The sequence below is a fragment of the Helicoverpa armigera genome, chromosome 13 (genome assembly GCF_030705265.1).
Source record: "Helicoverpa armigera isolate CAAS_96S chromosome 13, ASM3070526v1, whole genome shotgun sequence".
Lineage (NCBI taxonomy): Eukaryota > Metazoa > Arthropoda > Insecta > Lepidoptera > Noctuidae > Helicoverpa > Helicoverpa armigera.
In genome coordinates, this window is record NC_087132.1 from 12,035,186 (window position 1) to 12,059,654 (window position 24,469).

A 24,469-nucleotide genomic window follows, 5' to 3' on the forward strand; every position below is an offset into this window, starting at 1 on the left:
GCTTCCTACTTTTCTAGTGGTTTTCGCCCAAATTACGGCAATAACTATTAAAACTTTCACCGTACGCACATTGTTTAAGTTTTTTAATCTATAATCATAATCTGAGTTACATAAAAACGATTACAAGTAGTTTTAAAAATAAAACTGCGTAAAATTGTAACGTAAACAAACGCATCGTAAGATGATAGTAAAATAAGCGAAAGTGAAAATGAATGAAAGTGACAGGGTATTCTTTTATAAAAAACATAAATTCATCTGATCTGTCATAAGAGTATTATTTCCTGAGGAGAATTATTGTTTTGATAGGATTAAATTTTAATACTCTTTTCCCAACTACCTACTATGTTGGGGTCGGCTTCCAGTCTAACAGTATACAGCTGAGTACCTGTGTTTTACAAGGGGAGACTGCCCTATATGACTCCCTCAACCCAGCTATCTGGGCAACCCAAGACCAAGATTGTTTGACAGACGTTTTGGTTTCTGACTATCCGTAACGACTGCCAAAGATGTTCAAATGATAGAAAGGGCCTATAGTTTACAGACTTCGTGTTCTTAATTTTGATGTGATTGTTTAAAATATATCAAAAGTAAGCAGGATTAAATAGGAATCGTTAAACTAACTGAACATTATTTTTTTTCAAAGATTGTTGATCTGCAGACCTTAACTGGGCCAACAATATTACACCTATTTAGCACAACAGCCGTGTAAAATCCTCATCTGATCACGAGCCACTAAACAACACTACATCTCACTAAGTATGACAATCGTCGCGTGCACAGCGGTCACGTCACACAGACGGACAGACATCCGTGTAGCAACGTGTTAGCTGTCACGATGTCGTTACGGAGTCGTCACGGACCGTGTAAATCATGTGACTAATGATATTGATGAGGTGATTATGTCAATACGGGTAACAGTACTTGAACATTGCAGACTAAATATCTCAGCCAACATTTCTTGATACCAAAGTTTTCAGTCATACTGTTATCGGCTAATTTACCATCTAATTTATTTACCATCCTAAACTTAAGAAAAGTAGGTAGGTATATAGTATGCTTTGGTAAGTTATCAAAGTACAATATTTTTGATTTATAAAGGTCGCCGGAAGACGCTGGGTGCAGGTCGCTTCCAACAGGTATCTGTGGAGATCTAAGGGGAGGCCTATGTTCAGCAGTGGACGTCCTATGGCTGAGATGATGATGATGATGATGAATATTTTTGATCTTCGTTATTACGCAACTGTAACGACCACTGCTGACACCAAAACAAATATCTTTAATTATAAATCTTTAAATATCGACCTTAATCTTTATTGACTTTAACTAAATGGACGCGACATTTAGATCAAATATCTGTTGTATGTATGTTGAAATATTAGCCAAATGTCAACTGAAGTGAGGCAGTGATATTTTTAGTTTGCAGGCCGTCAATTAAAGTCGAAATAATTCAGAATATCAAAAGAAAGAAATGTAACAATAATACTTGTAACAATTACGCAAGGAATCCGGTTAAATCTGACCTTCGAAACTTTCTTTAATCTTCATATTCTATTGAATGACCAAGATTGAATAAACTAATAATTATAATATAGTTAATTTATTCATTATTCAAAGTATTCGGAAGTTAGGAAATACCTATTTTTTAAAACGGACCAGTCACATTAATTAAATATATCAAACCAGTCCACAAATCTAGATAGATTGAATTCGATTCACTATAGCTAAATTAAGCTTACTAGATAAATCATAATTATACTCTGGGTAATAATTTAATCAATTTCAACATCTATTTGTCCTTAGCTCCTATCCCTATGCCTAGCTTCTAAAACTAGCCCAAACCTCTTCTTCCTCCTACCATGCCCGACTTTATTTGGGGTCGGCGCAATATGTCATCCTCTTCCATATTTCCCTGTCACTCGTCATACTGACACTCGATCGATCCATCTTTTCTTAGGTCTTCCTCTAAAACTAGCCTAAACTACTACAAAATTAGCCTAACTTTTTAAAAAACTCGTAAATTCCCCTAACATAATTTACAACTCACGTTCCATTTTTCCGAACACACATTATCCTAAACAAATAGCAGGTTGAACAACTGCGCGGGCGCAAGAATGGCATTAGAAAGGATAGCGCGAAGGTCGGGCCGTGTCCGCTAGCGGAGCGCTATGTGTTGTACACTGTACCTATGTAGGTAGGTAGTTCTGCTGTCCTTATGGGGGTCTGATAATGTTATTATAGCTATAGATATGTTTGACTATAACTGAGTAACTATATTTGGATCAATCAATTGAATAAAATTGAATCAATCTGCAATATCATCGATCATAGTTTGCGGTCGGTACGTAGATGAGTGACTATCTTATCATGACGAGTGTCTCAGTGTTTCAGAAAATTGGTTAAATCGGTTTGTCCTGGCTGTGATTTGGACATCTTGGGCAGTCATTAGTAGTCAGAAGCTAGCAAGTCTTACCAAAGTTCATCAAGTTACCTAACTGGGTTTAGGAGGTCAGATAGGAAGTCGCTCCATATGAAACACTGGTACTCCACACATCCTACTAAACTGGAAGCTGACCCCAACATATTTGTGGAAAGGTTAAGCATATAATAACTGTCACCAAGTGCTAAATCACATATTATCATTACTTCCTCAATATTGTAAGGCCCCTTTATTTCTACGTAAAATGTCTGAACTGTACCTAGGTAGATGCAGTTGCATTCTCCCTTTGCAATTGTGTGCATTAGAATGTGCGTAGCGCCAGCAATGTTAGAACTAAGTCTAGTATTTACCGTACATAGTTGCTGCTTGTTTTCCTTAAAGGTAAAGGTATTTTCCTTCTGGAGTACTTACCTGAAAAGATAAAAGACAAAAGATTAGTAACGATGTACTTGCAGCTAAATTGAAGTAGTACATATGTATGCATGTAAGTAAGATTTATGTTGAAAAGCGTAACTGTGTGTTTGTAGCAATTTTTTATCTCTGAATAAATGACATAAAACGTATGTAGTTTACAGATTTTTCACAGTTGATGTTTTCAGTGACTTTTCCAAAGTTGTGCATGTTTTAGAGACCTTCAATTTTCTGTATTCATTAAACAAAAAGTAAAACTATTTCTACACACTAACAATAAATTTAAGAACTCTGACTCCATCAACATAAAATATTGTCATCAAAAGTTCAACGCACAGACTCGAACCCGCGATCGCTTGATAAGAGAATCCTTCGCTCTTAATAGCCGAGTTTCCGCTCATTGACATTACATATTACTTCACAACAGTTAAAACATAGGTTCAATATTAACCGTAAGGTTAGTGAGAATGTAAATCACTGTGGAATCTGTTAAACTTGATTTGAAAGCAATAAAATGCAAGTTTTTAAGTCAACTAGGTATTTGCCTGTAGGGCTATATTGGGATAATTTTAAGGTTAAGTACTGATACATCCGTTATTGTGAAATACATACATGTTTAAAGTCCAGTTTACCTTAGGAATTTGATACTGCCAATGTTAGTTTGGATATGTGGATGTTGGTTACGCTTTCATGCAAAAATTACTGACTGGATTTTGGTGAAACTTTGCACTAATATAGCTGACACTAACATAATATCATACAGTCCTAATAGAGCCAGGTTCTAGTCTAAAACACGTTGAGTTTTTTTGTACGTGCCTCAAGAAGTAGGTAGAAGTAGGTATGCCCAAAATTACATTTGATTAAGAGTATATTCAATTGGCTTCACATTCAGTGATGAAATCCGCGCAATTAATAGCGATTACACCAAGAGCAAAGATTATGGTAATATAGGCAAACTAGTTGCGACCTTTCATATCAATGTTTTATGGACACTTTTTAGAACAGGTTCATACTATTTACATACAGACTAACTTATTTACGTACTTTTTATGTGAACAAGGTATTTAACCGATGTCAAGCTTAACGCAATCATTTGACCTGAGGTTTTAAACTTTACGAAGCTTATATAAGAAGCTTACATTGTTGTTGAAGAGTTTGCGGAAATCTTAGGAACTACTAGTCCTATTTGAAGAATTACTTCAGTGTGAAATAGCCTGTTTATCCCTTTTTTTTAACGACTTCATCAAATGACCCCTCCCGCTGTGGGTTAGCAGCGGTGAGGGTGTGTCAGACTCTTACTGACTGAAAACCGTCGTGTTCCGTCGCAGGCCTTTTATGTCAAAGGGCCGCGGTAACTCTTTCGAACAATCCTGAAGCCCCGGCCTATTTATCCCCTCGCACCGATATAAATAGCGCGAGAAAAGAAAAATAGAGAATTTATTGAGGAATACTATTATTGGCTACATACTATCTTCTTATCTATGTCCGCGAAGTAGGTTCCCTCGGGACGCAAAACCGCTGATAGAGACAAATTCATTTATAAATATAGCATATTTTTAAACTTCAGTTATAAATAATTTATGAAGTAGTATGTTATATTGTCTGAACTGTTTACGATTACAAGCTAAGAATGCGGAATGCCTTGGTACTCTTTACTGAGTCGGAATGTCGTCTGACATCAAGTTATGAATGTAAGTCAGTTTCCGAGGCTGTAGACTGTAGACTATGGCTAAAGGATTTTGTCTGAAGAAGAACGTTGCAGACAGAAGTTGTAGTTTTTTTTTATTTATGTGAAAATGTGTGTTGAGTCATTCTTTGTTATTGTAGAATATGTTAGTTCGTTTGTTTTTCTTTTTAAGTAGTTTTGTAAAATGTATGACATATAGTGACGGATGAAAAGGTAATTTAAACCTAGAATTAAGAATGAAATATTTCATAATTTATTTCAGAGTATTATCGTAGCGTATTTTCCTGTTAGTTTACCTATTAAGTCACAAAAAATCTTCTAACAATGAGAATATAATACCCATAAAATGTGTGTGAATAAAAAAAACAAACAAATCATAAATAAAAATATTACAAAAAAAGTTACAAAATATTCAAAACGTAGTTGACAATTATTTTGAGAAATTCATACTTACACCATTGTTGTAATGAAGTACTAAACTTAATTAAAGAATTAACTTGGTTTAAGTGTGAAATTGCGAATTTTTAAGTTCCTATTGTTTTAAGTTACGTTGGGTAAGTTCTATGTGTAGCTTAAGTATTGTCTTACGAAACTGACCTCGCGTATCAATGTTCAGAGAAAATGGTGAGAATACACACTTTTATGAAGTTCTAAAGATTTTTTAATATGTGTGAACGAAATAAAATATTTTGTGTTAAGAAAGTTTTTTATACTAGCTTTCATTATTTTTGTTAGAAATTATTTACCTTTTAACTATTATTTCCTCTGTGAATTTAAGGAAAACATTATAAACCAAAGATGATTCGGTCAATTAACGACTATCATTTTACCATCTTTGGCAGTTGTTACGGGTAGGCAGAAGCCAGAAAATCTGACAACCAGTCTGACCCCTTGGTATTGGGTTGCCTGAGTAAATGGGTTTAGGATATCAGATAGGCAGTCGCTCCTTCTAAAACCCTGCTACTTAGCTGCTTTAGGAAAGGGTTAGGCAGATGCACTCATGTACAACCGAAATGTGGATAATTTTACACTATCTAGCTCTACTCACAACTGATCTACTATTAAAAACCAAAACAAATACCCATCAAATTCCCCTACCAGATCAAACAGACACACAGACTAATAACAGTATTCAAGTTAACTCTGCAACATTGCCCACAGCGCGTATGTCATCATAATTACACCCTGACCTTCAACTGTTTCTTATTGTTTTCGGCTTTTATATAGAAGCTGATGATTATAGACTTCTTCTAAGTATTGTTACTGTTGTGATTTGTAAGAGTGAACTTGGTGTGTTAGATTAGGATCTGTTGGCCCATGATTGTATCTCTATGGTGTTATGAAATAAGTAGTGTGAAGATTTCGGACAGCTTCAGTCTACTCAATAATACTAGTAGCATAAATGTAGTACGTAGTTTTTAGCAGAACAAAATATCCCTCACTTTACATTTTTATGGACAATTCATACTATGACGTACTATTATTATCCCTTGGCCTTTCTTTGCTATAACTAAACAACACAATAGTATAGCCTAGTAGTGTAAAGCCGCCTTAATATTTTTTCGTGAAATTTTGTGAAAAGCCAGAATGTCTGCGGTTCTCCTAAGGAGAAATTAGGTGTTAATAATATTACTTTTATCTTTTTAGTTTTTTGAATTTTTCGTAACGACATTATTAGTAACATATGTATATTTATTAGATCGTATTTAAGCATGACTTAACAAATTATCGTTTTTATTTTAAAGAAAAATTAATACACTTCTTTTAGGTATATGTACTTTCGGAAAATAGCACTTTTACTTACTAGACACATTTCTAATACTTTCACCTGCCTGATTAATTACTACCAGCCTAATTAACACTCAACCATTTTTAGTAAATCGCAACACTTTGCATAACTTGAGTAAATTTGACATTTCCTTCATAACAATTCACAATAGAAAACTTCGAGTGTTCTAGGAACATATGCTAATCAAATTACTATATTTACCTTTTACGTTGTTAGGCGAATATGAACCTTATAGCGTTGTGATAAGGACTAGTTAGAAGGTGTGTAGTTTTATGAATGAAAAGTGAATGTATGAGTGTGTGCCATGGAGAACAAATGACTAGCGGAGATGTCATACTGCAGAATCTCCTAAGGAAGTTGCGCGCCAAAATGCGAGCGTTCGGCGGACGAGGAACGTTACTAGCTCCGCCCTTACACACCTTCTATAGGACCCACCCATTTATTTTCAAAATAAAATGTTATGATTTGACAAGGAACCCGAACATCTCGTTAGTTCTAGTAACTGATCGCGCCTACCGTACGTTGCTTGACCTACAAGAAGGCGCCTGACCTACCTTCCTTGGCATCTCCGTTCTTTCGTTCCTCCATGGTATTAGCTTTTGAATGATGATGTAAACAAAGAAACATGTGCTATATTGTTGAGCAAGCGTTACTAGGTTCGCGTGTTTATGCTCAGATATGAAATGTGATCAATCTTTGTACTGTTTCTTACATCTATTGTAACTGAATGTTTTTGGAGTCTGTGGTTCAGGTTTCTCGTAGACCTATATTTTCATTTTCTATCAGTACAAGTAAACAGAATAGAATAGAATATTTTTATTTATTGATTTAACAGATTAATCAATTGCTGATTTTGGCGTTTGTTTGCAATACTACTCTACTGTCTTTCTGCCTCAAAATAACGCGACTTTATTGTATTTGAAAATGATTTTGGCACTTTTTGACCTACATAAATAAATAGGTAACAAACTCCAATTTACAGAATCTAGCATACCAGTTTACCTACAATTCCAGTCTATCTTCAATTTCGCAATAGGTCAAACAAACAATTCTCAATACCTTATACTCAATAATTTCTCGCTCTCAGAAGTAATTGGGTTTCACAATTAACTCACTTGTGTATGTATAATTTTCTTCGGCTCTAGAGTGCATAGATCTTAATTGAGGTAAGTCGATTTACTGCTTATTTCATTCAGATGTAATATTGCTACTGTTTATTTCGCTATCAACATCGTACTATTTTTGTTTCATGTAGGAATTATTTCGGAAAATAAATATACTGATTCACCCGATCACTTGCTTATGTATAAAAAATAATTTAATTTAGGCATAATTTTTGCATCATATTTCGTTCGAACATAAGGTTTTGCTAAACAAACAGACAGAAATTGCTTTGATATTATGAAGGAAAGTGTTGAAAATAAAAAAAATGGAATACCCCATCATCATTCTAAGCTTGTCTACTGTTCCATCGCAGGGCTCAGGGCTCTCCTCATAAAAATGAAATACATACGTAACTATAAATAACCCAGACTAAATACTAGAAATGATATAACTCATCATTATGTCACTGTAAACAGTCGATAAACTGTCACTACAATTATACTTTTTTCTGCACACAACTTAGCGTGGAACATCACGATTATGCGTATAACAACTGATTAATTAATCACGTTCCATTTCCCTTTGTAATTAACCGATACACTTGGTTAAACACAGAAATATACAAACATTTGTGTATGTATGTATGTATGAACGTTTCAGTGTCAACCATTTGAATTTTCATTGATGACTTAACATAATATGTCACTACTCTTCCTTAATTGAATAAAACTAAAGAAAAATGTATGCAAATGGAAGGTAAAACAAATTGCTTTCTAATGTAAGTAGTACTTTACAGATTCCAAAATCAAAGGTATTTTAAGTAGACCAATTATTCCGTACTTCAGAAGTCAAAAACTAGTTGCACCATTCCAAAAAGTTTAACATATTGAGAAGATTCAAAAGATATCAAAGCCTGAAATTCGATACAAAATATAACTTTAATTCACGCTGTTAATGAAATGTGAATCGAATCTTGTCGTGTCCTAAAAGCATTATCGAAAGGTTGGCAGACTTTTTTATTATTAGATTGATATACAATTTACCATAAAAAAAGATTTACTATGATCAAAGACAGTCAATTTTCCACGTCCAGAGACCTAAGTACAAAAACCCAGTACCAATATACACACTTTCAGTTTCAACAAAGCCCGCAATGGCCGGCGTTATGTAACGCAGTCCGGCGCTTGCGCATGAACCGGTCCTAAGGGCATTATGTGGAGCACTGCTATGTAACTGTATGAAGAAAGTCTATTATTGTGGAAATATTGGCCTTGAGAATAAGCCTTTTATTGGTACCGAAGGTAAGCTTTACAGATCATTTGCCTTGAGTGTGTGAAAGGTAACCAAAAGATCGTCATAGAAGGCGACCTAAGTATCTCTTTTTCAGTAAGAAAATCCACACAAATGCTTAGTAACTTAACCCATCCTAAAATTAATAGATTCTAATACCCAGTCACAATTTCTCATTCTATTTTCTCCTAAAAATAATAAATCCAAAAAGGCTCCTGGCATTACACTTTCCCTACTTCATTGTTTAGGGAACGTGTTTCCTCCCTCGTGTTCTAAATTTTAAATACCCTTTATAATACAATTAATCATTCATTCTGTCCCAATAATTAATTTTATAGCTTAAGTACATCTCAACTCGTCAAGAATATTTACACTACAGCCATAAAACAAAGTTCAAAACCAAAACACATTACCAAACTCCGCCTTAAGGCATGACCTTGCTTAACACCAGCTTAAATATTACTTAACCTTAACTTGAAGTAACATTACAAAACTGTCTCAGTGAAAGCAAGTATGTTTGAAGCTCAAATTCTTAACCTACTCTACATAGAGCACTCTCGCCGCTCTACATAGAGCCCTTAAAGACCGGTTTGTGTAATGTATTATGTAAGTTATTTAATTTTCTTTGGGTAATGTAATGAAAGTTTTATTCGCAAACTTTGAAGGGATTCTGAAAGCCAAAATCACATAAAGTTTAAGAAACCCAACAAGTACCTAATGTATTCATAATGTTCTAACATAGCTTACCAACCAATAGAAACCAATTTGAAAAAATCTTTCACCGTTGGAAATATACACTCTTGATAAATAACAGGCTATATTTTAACTCGGAACGAGAATTTTTTTCCCCAGGACGCGGGTGAAACCGCGGTAAAGAAGGTAGTTTTTTACGAGGATAGAAAGAAAAGATTTGTAGAATGTCAAAAATCAGACCCCAAGATTTAGATGTAAGAGTCTCACCCAAGTTTAAGAAAATAGTAAAATACCTGATGTGATTTATTTAAAGTTCTAACTTAGTTTATGTAAGATGCTTAACAAAGAAGAATGGGTACATAAATTCAAAGAAATTGTGTCACAAATAAATTAATTACTAGACCATTGATATAAGTTGGTTTACTACTTGTAAATTTTTTTAACTAGGAAAGTTAAAACTCACAACTGTCTGAAACACGCAATGCAGATAATAATAGGTTTGTAACTTACATACTTAAATGACAAATTAGCCAAAATTAGTCAACTGTTAGGAAATGTCAAAGTAACAATTTGACAGTTTCGGGTTAAAATTAGTAATTTCCGACATTTAAACACACAGTACTACAGTTAAACTAATTTGTCAGGAATTTCAATATTTCAACTTTGACGTGTCTGTGTGTTATTGGGCTTAATTAGTGTCACATTAATTAGTAGATATAACATATATTATTAAATGGTATTGATTCCTTACAATGACAGAATTATGAAAGCAGCACTTGGTTTGATTCCTTGATCTAGTGATATCTATACTAAATATTATAAAGCTGAAGAGTTTGTTTGTTTGAATGACTGACAATGGCCAAGAATTACTCTTAAAAAATATCTTGCAGTGTTAGCCTATTATTGAGAAAGGCTATATATAGGCTACTTTTTATCCTAATTTATGTAGATGTTCCCAAGGGATTCGTGTGAAACCGCTGGCAGAAGCTAGAAGGAAAATAATGTGAATGATTTAAGGAAAACTCACTATACAATTAAGGTAGGTAAGCTTACTAACCAATACTATATATTTTTTCATTTCTACATAAAAGATTTATTTCAAGTAATTGCATCACTGACTGGAGAAAGTATTTGATACTTGAAGCAGTAAACATTGCTCTAGGAAACGTTTATCGATCACCCACACTTAGATAACCAATAGCGACGTTAAACATAACTATTATTTACTTTTTACTTGATATTTCCCGGTGTTTAAATAAGAAAAGTGCTTCTAGCAAACGAAATGATGAATTATAGAAAAAAAAATATGCAAATATTTCATACTAGCTATTTTTCCGCGGTTTCCACACGCGGGTCCCGTTGGAACTACTGCGAATATCGGGATAAAATATAGCCTATATTGCTCGATAAGAGTGAAGCTTTCCTACAGTGAAAGTATTTTCACATAAATTCAGTAGTTTCCGGAGCCTTGAGGATACATTCAAACAAACAAAAAAATGTCTCCTCTTTATTACATTAGTATCTTTAGCGCAGTACTTAATAGCATCAAAATTATGTATACATTTATCATGTTTTGATGCATATCAGTCATAATACTAAAATGTTGTGAGCGCTCATACAAAAGACATCAACGCAGAACACACTTTACTCAGTTTAGTGAGTTTTAAGACACTGGTCGCGGTCATTCTATTAATAGATGACCTTGATCATATTTCACGCATCAGAAGATATGTATCTCGGTCCCTAGGTTACTCATTAATATGAGTAAGTAATAGTACAATGTGAAACATTTTATTACGAGATTGAGTTAAAATTATATGACGACGGAAATACTGGCATAACTCTGTACTTCAGTAATATAGGAACATAAAAATGTAGTTTGTACCTACTTTTTATTTCCTGGTAATAAAACGTTCAAAATATAATATAGTTCGTTTTATTATAAACCCAACACGAAATCTCTAAATTACGTAGACACTACTAATATTTCATTAGCAGTTCAAAATCAATATTGATCGTGTTTCCTTAAACCTATTTATTACCAGAAATAAGTATCTGCGCTTATATCATAATGAGGAAAAAATTTAGTTTCGTTTGGTTGTTTGTAATGGATAAATTTTAAAATTCTTTCACTGTTGGAAAGATGCACTCTTCCCGAGTAACATACCTATGCTACATTTTATCCCGCTACGGGTAGCAGTCCCCAAGGGACACGGGTAAAACCGCGGGAAAAAGGCTAGTCTATACTAATATTATAAAGAGGAAAACTTTGTTTGTTTGTTTGATTGGTCGTAATGAATTGGCTCAAAAACTACTGGACAGTTTTTTAAAATTCTTTCACCATTCGAAAGCTACATTATCCACGAGTAACATAGGCTATATTTTATCCCGCCACGGGTAGCACTTCCCATGGGACGCGGGTGAAACCGCGGGAAAACGGCTAGTAACTTATAATTGAACAGCTACGGAAAAGCCTCTGCCCACTAACATTGCAGTCTGATGGACACACAGATGGCCCACGCTGATACTGACACAATGGCTGGTCTGAAGGCACCGGCATGTGACCTCGACCTCCTTGCTGCTGAGTCTGACTGACTGCTGACTCATGACCACTGTTCTCTATGGTCTTAAAGTTCGAAAAAAAAGACTTATAGTTATGGGCACGAATCTTGAGCTCTGACCTTCACCTGCGCAGAAGTAATTTATTGGGTCCCTTATGTGGTATGAAGTGAGGCGGGGGCGGGCTAAAGCGGTAATTGGCCGTCACTCGGGATTGGTTCTTTGCTAATAAATCATTTCTGCGCAGATGTAGGTCAGAGCTCAAGATTCGTATCGATAACTATACCTTCATCTAGAATTAAAATGCTCAACAAAACTCCCTACTACATGGCAGCCAAAATATTTAACAAATTACCTAAAGACCTACAAACCGAAAATAAAGAAATACTATTTCAGAGAAAATTAGGAAAATGCATTATAAAACATCGTAAAAAAATCAAAAATACTGGAGCCCTTGTCAAATATCTTCGCTGCTACGAAACTAGCAATTTGACAGCTCACGTTATCGCAGAAGTATGTTTTCATACATTTTGTACTATAGTGCAGACACCATCATTTTGGGGTCTAAATATTTTGCTAATTTAAAAAATAAATAAGGTTAATATACCCAATGTATGCAACTGGACCGTACAAAACATAACTATAATTTACTACACAAGAAGGCAGTTAATATAATTTATCTACAACATAAAACGTCTACACCTGACATTAACTTACATAATTAAACAATAATAAATCAACTCACTTAATAAAACAAACTTTCTACTCTATATTAGTACATAATAATATGATTTATATGTTCGACCAACGATCGATTGTAATAATTGATTGAATCGATTTATCGTGATCGGTTATATAATCGATAAGTAGGCTTATAGTATTAGCATTGCGTATTTACATGTGAAATGAATATAGTATGAAGCGTATTTAACCGACTTCCAAAAAAGGAGATGCTGGTGGCATAATAGTAACATAAAGACACGAAATTATGAGGTATGTCACCTACCATTATTCTTTTGCTTTAAAACTTAGCTTAGGAACTAGAACTTTTTAACCACCTTCCTTATTTTGTAACTGTTTTTTTATGACAAGACTATATTCTCATCTCTTACAAAGCCTAAACAAGTATGTCTGCTATAAAAAAAGTCGTAAATTATTTTTTGACCAACAACCAAAACTATACAAAAACCCACATGACGATTTATCCCAACACAGTATTCAAACCTGTAATCCCAAACTTGGGAATTATCAGTGCTATCGAGACCAATAACGCAGTAAATTCTATAAAACTGATAATACAAATCATGTAACCTACTAGTAAAGACTGACCACGCCTACTGACAAACAGACTTTAATCATATTTTCCGCGATAACAGAGACGGCTGCGGAAATATGAACAGCCTTATATTTTTATTTTATATTAGCCTATTAATTTTTATTTTATATTAGCCTATTATTTTAGCCTATTAATTTTAAATGTTTTAGCTTATTTCCGCATATTCTTGTCTAACTTAAAGATTATTTACAAGTTAGTATTTTACAGAATACTTAGTATTCTTCAGAAGACAGTTAAAAAAGATTTCAGGATTTATTTTATCCACTTAAAGTTCACGTTACTATTTACCTCTATAACATTATGTCTCTCCTCAAAACAATATGATACAAAATATATTAAATCGATCGAAAAAAATACATTCACAACAAAAACTAAGTACATATACCATTTTATAACAATTTCGCACCCAACTAATATCAATTGCATAAACTTTCAAAATCGGCCTTGTGTTATCCGAAAATTATTGTAAACCTCAGTCAGTTGATACAAAACGTCGTCCATTGTGATACATGCACAATTGCATGCTATTATCTGACTATCAACCTTGCTTCGTAAAAACGTGGCTTTTAACCTTTTAACAGTGCACACTGACAATTTTTAGTCGGCTGACAGTTTGTTTGGGCTCTGCAATCAATATGAAGATGATTGGTAGAACGCACATTACAAAGATCTGGTCAAATCAAAGTTTTCAATCGGTCTGATACCGATTAAATACCTGATCTTTGTTATGTGCGTACTACCTTTCATCTTCAGATGTACTTACTTATGAGCACAACCCATTTATTTATGTATAAGACTATCAGCCGATTAAAAATTTTCAGTTTGCAGATACATTTATTGTACAAGAATATTACTTTTTGACTAGCTTGGGAAGTTAGAGGTGTGATTTAGGAAAGTTCTAGAAACTATGACACTTGTAATGGCGAGATTCCACAAAAAAACACAAAGGTTGCAATTTCGCAGACATTTTTGCTGAAAGTTATCTAACTACTCACTTAAAAATACGTGGTTTTAAAGCTAATTTTTCGTCTAGTATTGTTCTTACGACATTAACAAAGACATAGCCCAAAATCATTAACTATTCTTATCGAAACACATCTTTCTCTCTACCCTAAAAATAGCAACAATTAACTACCAACCGGTACTACCAACATAATGAACCAATACATATTTATAAGTCAGAAGGTCAGGTACCAGGGTACCAGAGTTTCGCAAGAGATAGTAAGAACAAGCGCCACTGAATGAGTGAGCAAGTGACCTATGCGTTCGGTCACGATAAACTTAAACTGTTGAAAGCTTGTATCATATTTTAATGAATATATTAATTTATTAATCGCTCCTTTTAAAGCACTGGTACTCTGCATCTAGTTAGACTGGATACAGACTCCAATATTGTTGGGAAAAAGCTAGGCAGATTATTAATTTATCAAAGGCTTCAAACTATATCAAATGCAGGATATGTCACTAAATATAAATTTTTAAAAGTAGTAAATTGGGGTGCTTTTCTATCTATGCAGTTGTCTTTTCGTAATAGACTCAAGAACTTTTCAATTTTTTAAAGACAACGTCAAAATTAGATAGAAGGATTCACTTTGGAATACAGCTTCCAGAACGTTTTACTATAAACAGCAAATCACTCGTCTTATGTAAATAACTCTATAAATAAATAACCAGTGAAGTATTTATAAATAACCACATACTAAATAACTTTTACTTAATTAATAAACCGATAAAATTGAACTTAAAGACGAAACCTGTAACCTTTTGACGAGACAGCAGTTAACCTCAAAAACTACGGTTAAACATAACATTAACTGCATGACACGTATTTAGTTTTCTATAGAAAGTTAATTTTATATGTTTTATTGTATGTGTCCTGTTTACTATTTCTTGATTTCTCTATAAACTTCACGATTGCCTCATAAATTATCTTAATGTATCATTGGCTTATGTATCATAAATATAATATAATGAATTGTTAAGAAAATACCATAATTAGCCGCTTTGCTTGTGAAACTGCCTATGAGATTTTTTTGCATAAGTCTGTTTCTTTCCAGAAAAAGTCGTGGTGGCCTAGTGGGTAAAGGACCAACCTCTCAAGTATGAGGGCGCGGGTTCGATCCCAGGTCAGGCAAGTACCAATGCAACTTTTCTAAGTTTGTATGTACTTTCTAAGTATATCTTAGACACCATTGACTGTGTTTCGGATGGCACGTTAAACTGTAGGTCCCGGCTGTCATTGAACATCCTTGGCAGTCGTTACGGGTAGTCAGAAGCCAGTAAGTCTGACACCAGTCTAACCAAGGGGTATCGGGTTGCCCGGGTAACTGGGTTGAGGAGGTCAGATAGGCAGTCGCTTCTTGTAAAGCACTGGTACTCAGCTGAATCCGGTTAGACTGGAAGCCGACCCCAACATGATTGGGAAAAAGGCTCGGAGGATGGATGTTTCTTTCCAGCCATATTTTCAATTTCCTTGATAGCTGAGTAATAAACTGCTGTTATATTTCTCGCAAACTTTATATACCTAATAAAATAGTCTATATTGTTCAAAAATTCATAATATAATAATTTATCACAATTTCCTCAAACTAACAGTTAAAGCGGCCAGTTAAACACTAATTAACAAAACGTGGAAGCAATTCGTGTTTTTTGTCACGCGGGGTCACAGGAGGTCACGCGAGGTCACGGCGGAACTCTACGGCTGACCTTTATGACCTTTGTTCGGCATGATGCAAATTAAAAGGTTGAAAGTCACTGGTGTTTGTTTATTTATACCAAATAGATAATTTCATGTAGAGGTGATAATGTCGGTGTTAGTACAAATAAATATGGGTGATAACAATAGGTACCTATGCTTAGTTAATGTATGTATATTTGGTTTATTTGTTTTAAAGGCATTATATATTTAATCTACAGTCTTGAAATTTGAAATAAGTGGGTCATAAAAAATATGATATATTTAATTTAAACACTTACGATATTATTCATTACATCTAGACTAAAAAGTTTAAGGTCTACTTTTTATAGTGTTCCAGTTTTCATTAATAACATATGCATATTTAATAAGCATCAAATATCTAGAACATCTGCCACGAATTGCATAAGTTTTAAGACAACATTTCAAGTGCAATTTATTAGTGCATTTATCAAATGAAGCTCCAATCACCTTTAAACATATTTATTCCAATGACAGCCGCTTTAATTTATTGCTACGAAAGATGCTTATTAACATAATTTACATAAAATCCAGATCACAAACAGAGATCTGTCAATATATGTATTGCCAAACCAGGCGCTCTCCCGCGGTTTCACCCGCGTGTTTCTAGGGAACTACTGCCCTTACCGGAATAAAATATAACCTATGTTACTCGGGAGGAGTGTAGCTTCCCAACAGTGAAAGAATTATCGAAATCAGTTCAGTACTTTCAGAGCCTTTAGGGTACAAACAAACAAAAAGATTTTTCGTCTTTATTATATTAGTATAGATAAAAAAATGGCCTTTAAATATAATTTACATAAAATCCAGATCATAAAGAGATGTGCCAATATATTGCCAAATGTACCTGCATATACTTGCTATAAGTACATAGTGCATGAGACGAACCGGGTCGTGGGAATTACACTAGCTAGCCTTGTGGATGTCGTCTTACGAAAACTGATGCTCAACCTGTTTTTAGTTAAGATTTCAGCTTTTAAGGTTGAGCTGAACTTTTGAGCTGGATTTTTTTAAATTAAATTAGTGTTTGTGCGTTTTTATTTATTGTGGTTAATTAATAAGGAATGTCATCATTATGATATACAACTTACTAATGTCAAGATCAACAAAGACAACTTTCATTTACACTCTCTATTTATTGTTTATTACAAGTATATAAAGGTTCTTCTTTAAGTTGTGTATTTGTCATGTCTATGTAAAACTTATTGTAAATACTTTTAAAGGCATACAAAATTATCGAAAATAAATATTACTCAGCCTACAACCCTGATTGGTGGGAAGACTCAAAAGATCGAGAGGTGTGGGGGAAAAATGAGGCGGCCTCTGCCCAGCAGTGGGACAATACAGGCTAAGAAAAAAAAAACAATTACTGTGTAAAGAAAAGTGAAAACATCTCGTCAGCTTACCCAACAACGCTAAAGCTACATAATGATTTAAATAATGTAACACAGCAGCATCTTATTAAAATGTTGTAAGTAAATATGATAAATTGACATACATCTGAGAGTGAATGTACTAATCTACTACCAATCTATAAATTACACCTTTTAGACATGAAGTAGCAAATTGCCCCATATTGAGAATACAATTTTAATTGGAGACATATTAATATGATCTTAGTAACTTATTAGATCGGTAATATACTTGTAATTATGTTTTACTTGACATAATTTTGAATTAATAGAAAGATGGTGCTGTTTGTAATCATCGCGAGTAAATGCTGGTCAAATACGCTTCGAGGTTAGATAGTGCTTGTGGCTAAAAAATTTACTCATAGTCGAATTAACACATACACATCTGCATATTTTTTTTGTTTGTTTGTTTGTACTCTAATGGCTCCTAAATTACAAAATCAATATGAAAAATTCTTTCACTGTTGGAAAGCTACGCTCTTCCTTAGGAACATAGGCTATATTTTGTCTAGGTTTGGGTAGTTGTTCCCACATCCCACAAAACTGGGAGAAAAGCTAATACATATAATATGACCTTAATAGTGTTAATTCTTCTACATTGTTGTCAAGATATTTTGGAACAAATACGAACTCACAGCTCCATTTAAGCAACAGCTTTTAAAAAATATTTCATCGATTTTACATAATACCTTTTTAGAGTCCATAACATAATTGTAGGCATTACATTGTGAGCTTTCACAACGAGATAACTCGCTCGATTATATTACAATTATTCGATTAAGATTATTATGCGAGTGCGCAATCGATAATCGAATAATCGGTTTAATCGATTGAACTTTTTATTCGTATTTTTGTGTGCCAGTTTTAATGTGTTCTCGTTTATTATGTTTTATTGTGAACTTGATTTATAATAGACGATAAGTTGTTGAAAGGTTAGGAAAGAGATTTAAGACGTGATAAATTGGGTTCAGTATTTTGCTAGGCGTTTTCTATTCTATTAATATTATGCATGAGAAAGTTTTAAGGATGTATGTATGTAGTGAGTATGCATGTTTGTTAATCTTTCACACAAAAACCACTTAGTATATTTTGATGAAACTTATTAGTCATATACCTAGTCCAAAAGTTTAGCCATTGATTTCAATACATACTATATGTAACAAATACTACGTAATACATTTATTTCGTTTCACATGTTACTCACGTGCAAATGTTTGCTCCGCTTAGGTAACATTTTCTACGTGTAATTTTCTTTTTCGTTTCGTCCATTTTCTATTTACAATAACATTATTAACGGTTCCTACTTGAGGCCTGTTTCTATTGTTATATTACAAAAAATGTTTTGAAAGATATATTTCAAGAATAATATTGAATTTTCTACGCGTATCTGTATTGTTTAACTTTGTTTTAGTAAACCGTGGAAGATGCGTGAAAATATTATTTTTCGTACACAGAAAAATATATTCTTTTAATTCTGCAATCGGCGTTCTAGCTGAAAGATGTCCACTGCTGGACAAAGGCCTCCCCAAAATTCACAATTATTACGTAATGTACTTCTAAAATTCCTTATTAGTTTTAAAACAAACACAGTGCAGGTAAAATTTAATTTGATCATCAGATGAAAATCCCACTGAGGGAGTCTAAAACTCTTGCTTGATAAATAAAACCCCCATGTTCCTTCTGGAGCCCTTTAGGTATGTACTAGGGCCGCTCGCGGCCTTTCTATCAATCCTGAAGCCCCGAAAAAAATACACACCACAAGTTATGCTCCTGTTAAATATTAATGAAGTCACTGTACTTACATATATTGATGTTTGTCAGCACAATGATCTTATCTAGTTCATTGTGTTTTTGTCAAAGTTTCCCTCTTTACAAGTTCCCACGTATATTGAGTCTTCTAACTCTGTCTGGTTAATATATTCTGTGCCTTTACGTTTTTAGGTACAGTTAATAGCTAAGATTTGTTTTCTAATACGTCTGTTCTCTTTGTTATGTAAATGACATCTTGATTCATGTCAATAACCGTTATAGGTTAAACAAGTTCAAGTTTATAATTATCATCAACAATGGCCGGGTATGTTTTAGTCTTTCAGGCAAAAAGAAGCAAAACAAATTGGATGGAAGTTGGCCGTAACACAGCCTAGATGTCAGAATAACATATAAGTCAATTTTTATCTATGTGCGGGAAGCAGTGTCCTCGGGACGCGATTCCTACAGTTCAGAATTATGCAGAGCTGTTAGATAATAGAAAAAAGAACAACTAATATAAAATCGATCCAAAACCCTAAAATATTCACTATCCCAATTTTTGTACCAACTTTAATTTAGCTGTACTATCCAGTTTTCTAAAATCGATCAAATAACCCAGCCCTATGTGAGATGCTCCTCACTAAAGTTGCAAGAATCAATCAGAAAGTTAGTTAACATAGTTTTTGCTAACTAACCGAAGCTTAGTTAGTTTTTGTAGTCAATCCTGATATTTACTCATTATTGCTATATTGCTACATTTAGTACTGAGTGAAGAAGTTAACATAATTGATTTGCTCCATAACCCCGCGTAATTGAAAGTGCGTGTAATAATGAAATGAGGTCTTATTACATCGTTTGATGTTCATTATTTGGTCACATGATGTATTGAACATTTTTTTAGATAAATGATGCACTCAAATGCATCAAAACTGGCTATTACTTCGCTAGGTAAGTATTAAGTTAATTTCAGTTAACATAATATATGTAGAACAAATCTTAAAATGAAAACATAAAAAATATTAGGCATTAAATATTAAACCAAAATTCAGTTAATTAATCAGAGACAAGGAGATCAAAAGTATATCAGACACCAAAATAATCCTAGTACAAAATCAAACACCACAGATAATCTAAACAACATTAAAATTACAAAATTACGATCAACGATAAGATCATAAACCCATTGTATAGTAGTATAGCATAGCCTCCTTATGATAATCTCGTCGAAGATAAAAACCTCAAATGATCAGGTGCACCACATTCGACAGCACCGACCCAGATCCCACGAGAACTGACGCCAAATATTGTTGTTTTAAATGACGTTTAATCGTGTTAAATAAGGGTTTTTGGATTATATTGATGATGTATGATAATGTTGAGATTCCACCGAAATAGTTCGCGCACTTTTGTTCGCGATCTAGTATGTTAAACTAGCCGTTATCCCGCGGTTTCACTTGCGTTCCGGAGGAACTACAGCCAGTACTGGGATGAAATATAGCCTACGATACTTGGGTATAGTCTTTCCCAACAGAAAAATAATTTTTCAAATCGGCTCACTAGTTTAGAAGTCTTTAGGGTACAAACAAACAAGTTTCTTTATTATATCGGTTTAGGTGTAGGTATGCCATGGTGAACACAAAATTTTTCGCTATCAAGAAATTTTTAAGCCTTGCCGTGAGTCCACTTCCAACATGAGTTCATGTACAAAGATTGCAACTTCACGGACATTTTCAAAATGTTTGCATACTTTTTACTGTACACACGGAGCCCAGCCTTTTAATTGTCTTATGCAAATTTAACACCATAGACAGCAATCAGATCTACATTTCGCAAGGATAGATCTCATCGATACTTCCGTGTCCTATCTGAGAACGGGGCCGATTGCGCACGCGCACAAACAGATCTATAGGAAGCTGCATCGATCGAGATTATTCCGAAGATGGTGATTTGTAAATGAGCTTTACTAGTTTTCTGTAATAAATAGGAAACTTGGTTCTGGCATGAGATACAGCCAGCGGAGGCCTATAATAGGTTTTCAAAAGAAAAAATTTGCAATATTTTCAAGTCGAATTATTTTTTTTTGAAAATATCATGGTCAGGCAATTATAACCTGTTAAAAATGTCTTTAATAAGTCAAATGAATAGTAGCCATTATTGGTATTTAATAATAATTTCAAACTAAGAATAGAACACCAAAATCTAGTCATGATCACTTCCGAGTCCTGCCTGAGAACTAGCACAGTTGCGCGAGCGCATACCTGCCTCCCCTCCCGTCACCCCCTCACCCCCGCGCCTGACCTACAAGCCTACGAGTCAGACACGCGATTCTCAAATGACTGTTATTGTTTCAATTGCATTGTAGAACGATTAGTAGGTAATTTCATATTAAGAGAAAGGAAAAAGGACATTAAAAGTTAACAAGAAATAAATAAAACGGGATCCAAGGGAACTACTTTCCAGACCCGGATATAAAATAGCCTTTTATTTCTCAAGCTCTGTCTGTGTACCAAATTTCATTTAAATCGGTTCAGTATTTGTGGCATATAATCGGTCATACGCACAGGTTATTCGTAAAAATAAAGATTTTCTGAAAGGGGTATATCAATAATTTGCAATTTTCTCCACCATTTTGAATTCATGTGGCTTTTTGTATGTAAGATTCAATTTTTAAGCATTTAACTACTTTGGTCCCTACGTACCTACGTATAACTTTAAATACAAGTACATAGGTACATGAACTTCAAGTTCACAAAGGTACCAAGTTTTCCTTAACTTATTCTTCTTAAACCCTATACCATAAAGCCTTTATATAGGTTTTCATCTAGTCTGTATGAATCACAGAAACAGCTGGTACCAGATACCGATAGCCATTAATATGATAATGTCGTGTTCTGTTGCAATGGCCGCCTAATATGACGCATTGCCCACGCGCAGCCCTAATCTAGATGTAATGAGAAATATTGTTAAATACACGCTTAAATTAAATTATGTTTTACAAAGGTGTTTCTACCCAACACAAACTATAAAAAAAAATAAGTTCGTTTTTGACTGTATGCTCCCATTTAATTTACAGGTGAAGTTATAGTGAGTTGAGAATAGCTTACGTATAGGCTGTTCTATCGTATCGTATTTTTTGACATGCAAATTGTGTTATGAAAATCAGAGGTAAACATTCGTTTCATTAAATTAAGATGATTCCGTGATGTTTAATGAGGCTTATTTTTTCGCAGGCTGTCAAATATTTTCCTTTACGCGACACTGCACCAATCATTATGTTATTAGTATTCATACTATTTCAGTTTGAAGACCTAAGTTTATAAGTAGGTAATATTAAGACCACCAATTAACATGCAAAAATATTATAACAGAAAAAAAAAACTCTTTTAAAACATACATTTTCCTTCAACAACAAAAACATTTTCACCCAACAATTTTCTCCACATATTAAAATTTAGCATAAAAACCAAATAAAAAGTTTATCGTCGGCGCAATAAATATCGCGTATCTACACACGTATCAACTGCTGGGGCGGCCAGCTCACTTCCCGCAGTCGGTTTCACTTTCCGTACCATCCGAACACTTTCGTTCTTTTCCAACGATCGGCTTAACATTTGTTGAGTAATCGTTTTTAACTACGTGAGTATTTTAATGGAGTATTTTTTTGTGTTTGGTTAAGTTGGTTTAAAGATATATTTAAAAGTTAATGTATCTGGTACGGTTTTTCGAGTCGTTGAGAGAAAGTTTTTAGGCGTTTTTTTAAATAAATTAGGCTTAAAAACTGTGTCAAAAATATCTAGAAATGAGTAACAGTTTTAGCAAAGGTCAATTCAGTTCTTATCGATGTTTTTATTGTACTTTTTTGCATACGGAAATAGAGGCTTTTTCTAGAATATTAAACAGTTATTTAACTACTTAATTATATTCTTACCATGTTACTATGTATCTCTTCTAAATTATGTTAATTTTATGCATGTTGATATCTAGCGGAATTCAATAAATTATTTTATTTTAGTATTCGGAAATAAATTAGAATTTCAATTTTATAGATATCGGTCCTATTCAATATGCCCGCTTTTTTTTCATTTTCTCTGTTAACCCTATAAATGCGAAAGTGTTCTTAGAATATCGTTAGAACTATAAAATAGAGAATAAGGTTATCGACCCGGACAACCAGTTGTCCTTTCCCAGTGCTGACTAGACCTAGGCATTAATCTTATTGCCTAACATTTCTAGAATATATCACATTTGTTAACTTTCATTTTATTTAGAGTCCTTGAATGCAAAATAAGTTCAGAGTTGAAGCGAATAGGTTCAGTTTGTTATTACAGTTAAAAGCTTAATTAATGACTTTAAGAGAGATCATTGAATATTTAAGATAATATTTGGAAGCCAAATTATGATATTTTAAATGAATTAAAAAAAACTACAGCAGTCTATATCCCAAAATTAACAGGTAATTGGCGTTTAAAAATAATAAAAAAATATAACGCAAATAACTGACTTCTACAAAAACTGTTGAATTTAAATGAAATGCCGCAACAAAATTAAACACACAAATAGAGCCGCAAATAATCTAGAACTAAATTAAACATGCACAACTAACATACACAAGCAACTCTTGCAATTCACAAAATATCAAACTTCAACATCAATTATTCACATGCAAAACAATGGTCGCAGAAATGTGGCTTAGAACCACCTTACGATATACGTTCTCGTATTCATCACATTACAATATCCACTGCATCACTCGAGCAATCCGTAATCCAGGGTGCGTTCTAAAACCACAAATCTGCACTTAATTTTGACACTTACGTAAAATTTGGCCGCCATTTTGGGGTTAAACTGTCACTTTTGTCACTCGCGAAGCGGGCGCATGCGAAGGGTACGCGCGCCGAATGGCGGCCGAGCGAAGGCGCCCACTATATAACCTCCCCCCCAAGCTATTATTATATTAATTACATTGAATGTTTTCACTGCGGTGTCGAACGGATTAATCTGGATCATTTGCTTCCTACAACGATATCCCGAAATACGGAATCTAAAGTCTAATTCTACGTTTTGTACGTAGAAAGTTTCCGACGCACATTTGTCAAGTTGATTTATGACAAACAATTAATTTGGTTATTACGTCTATTAAAGCAATAATAATTGATGTCTAACATTTTTATTGAATGTTCTCACTTATTTTTATAGGCTATTGGATCATTGAAAGTTAATGGAACTTCTTGTACTATTCGGTTTGGTCGAGTACCCATTTATTATATGTAATAAGTAGGTTCTAAG

General features: G+C 33.8%; 1 protein-coding gene across 1 annotated transcript in view; it reads right to left on the reverse strand.

The window, feature by feature from the left end:
• LOC110375983 (uncharacterized) overlaps positions 1-24,093 on the reverse strand; it is a 46,217-nt gene extending 22,124 nt beyond the window's left edge. The window contains exon 1 of the mRNA XM_021334297.3: positions 23,999-24,093. Coding sequence (XP_021189972.2) covers positions 23,999-24,016 — 18 coding nt within the window. The 5' untranslated portion in view covers positions 24,017-24,093. The remainder of the gene's footprint in view (positions 1-23,998) is intronic.
• Between the last annotated feature and the right edge of the window lie 376 nt (positions 24,094-24,469).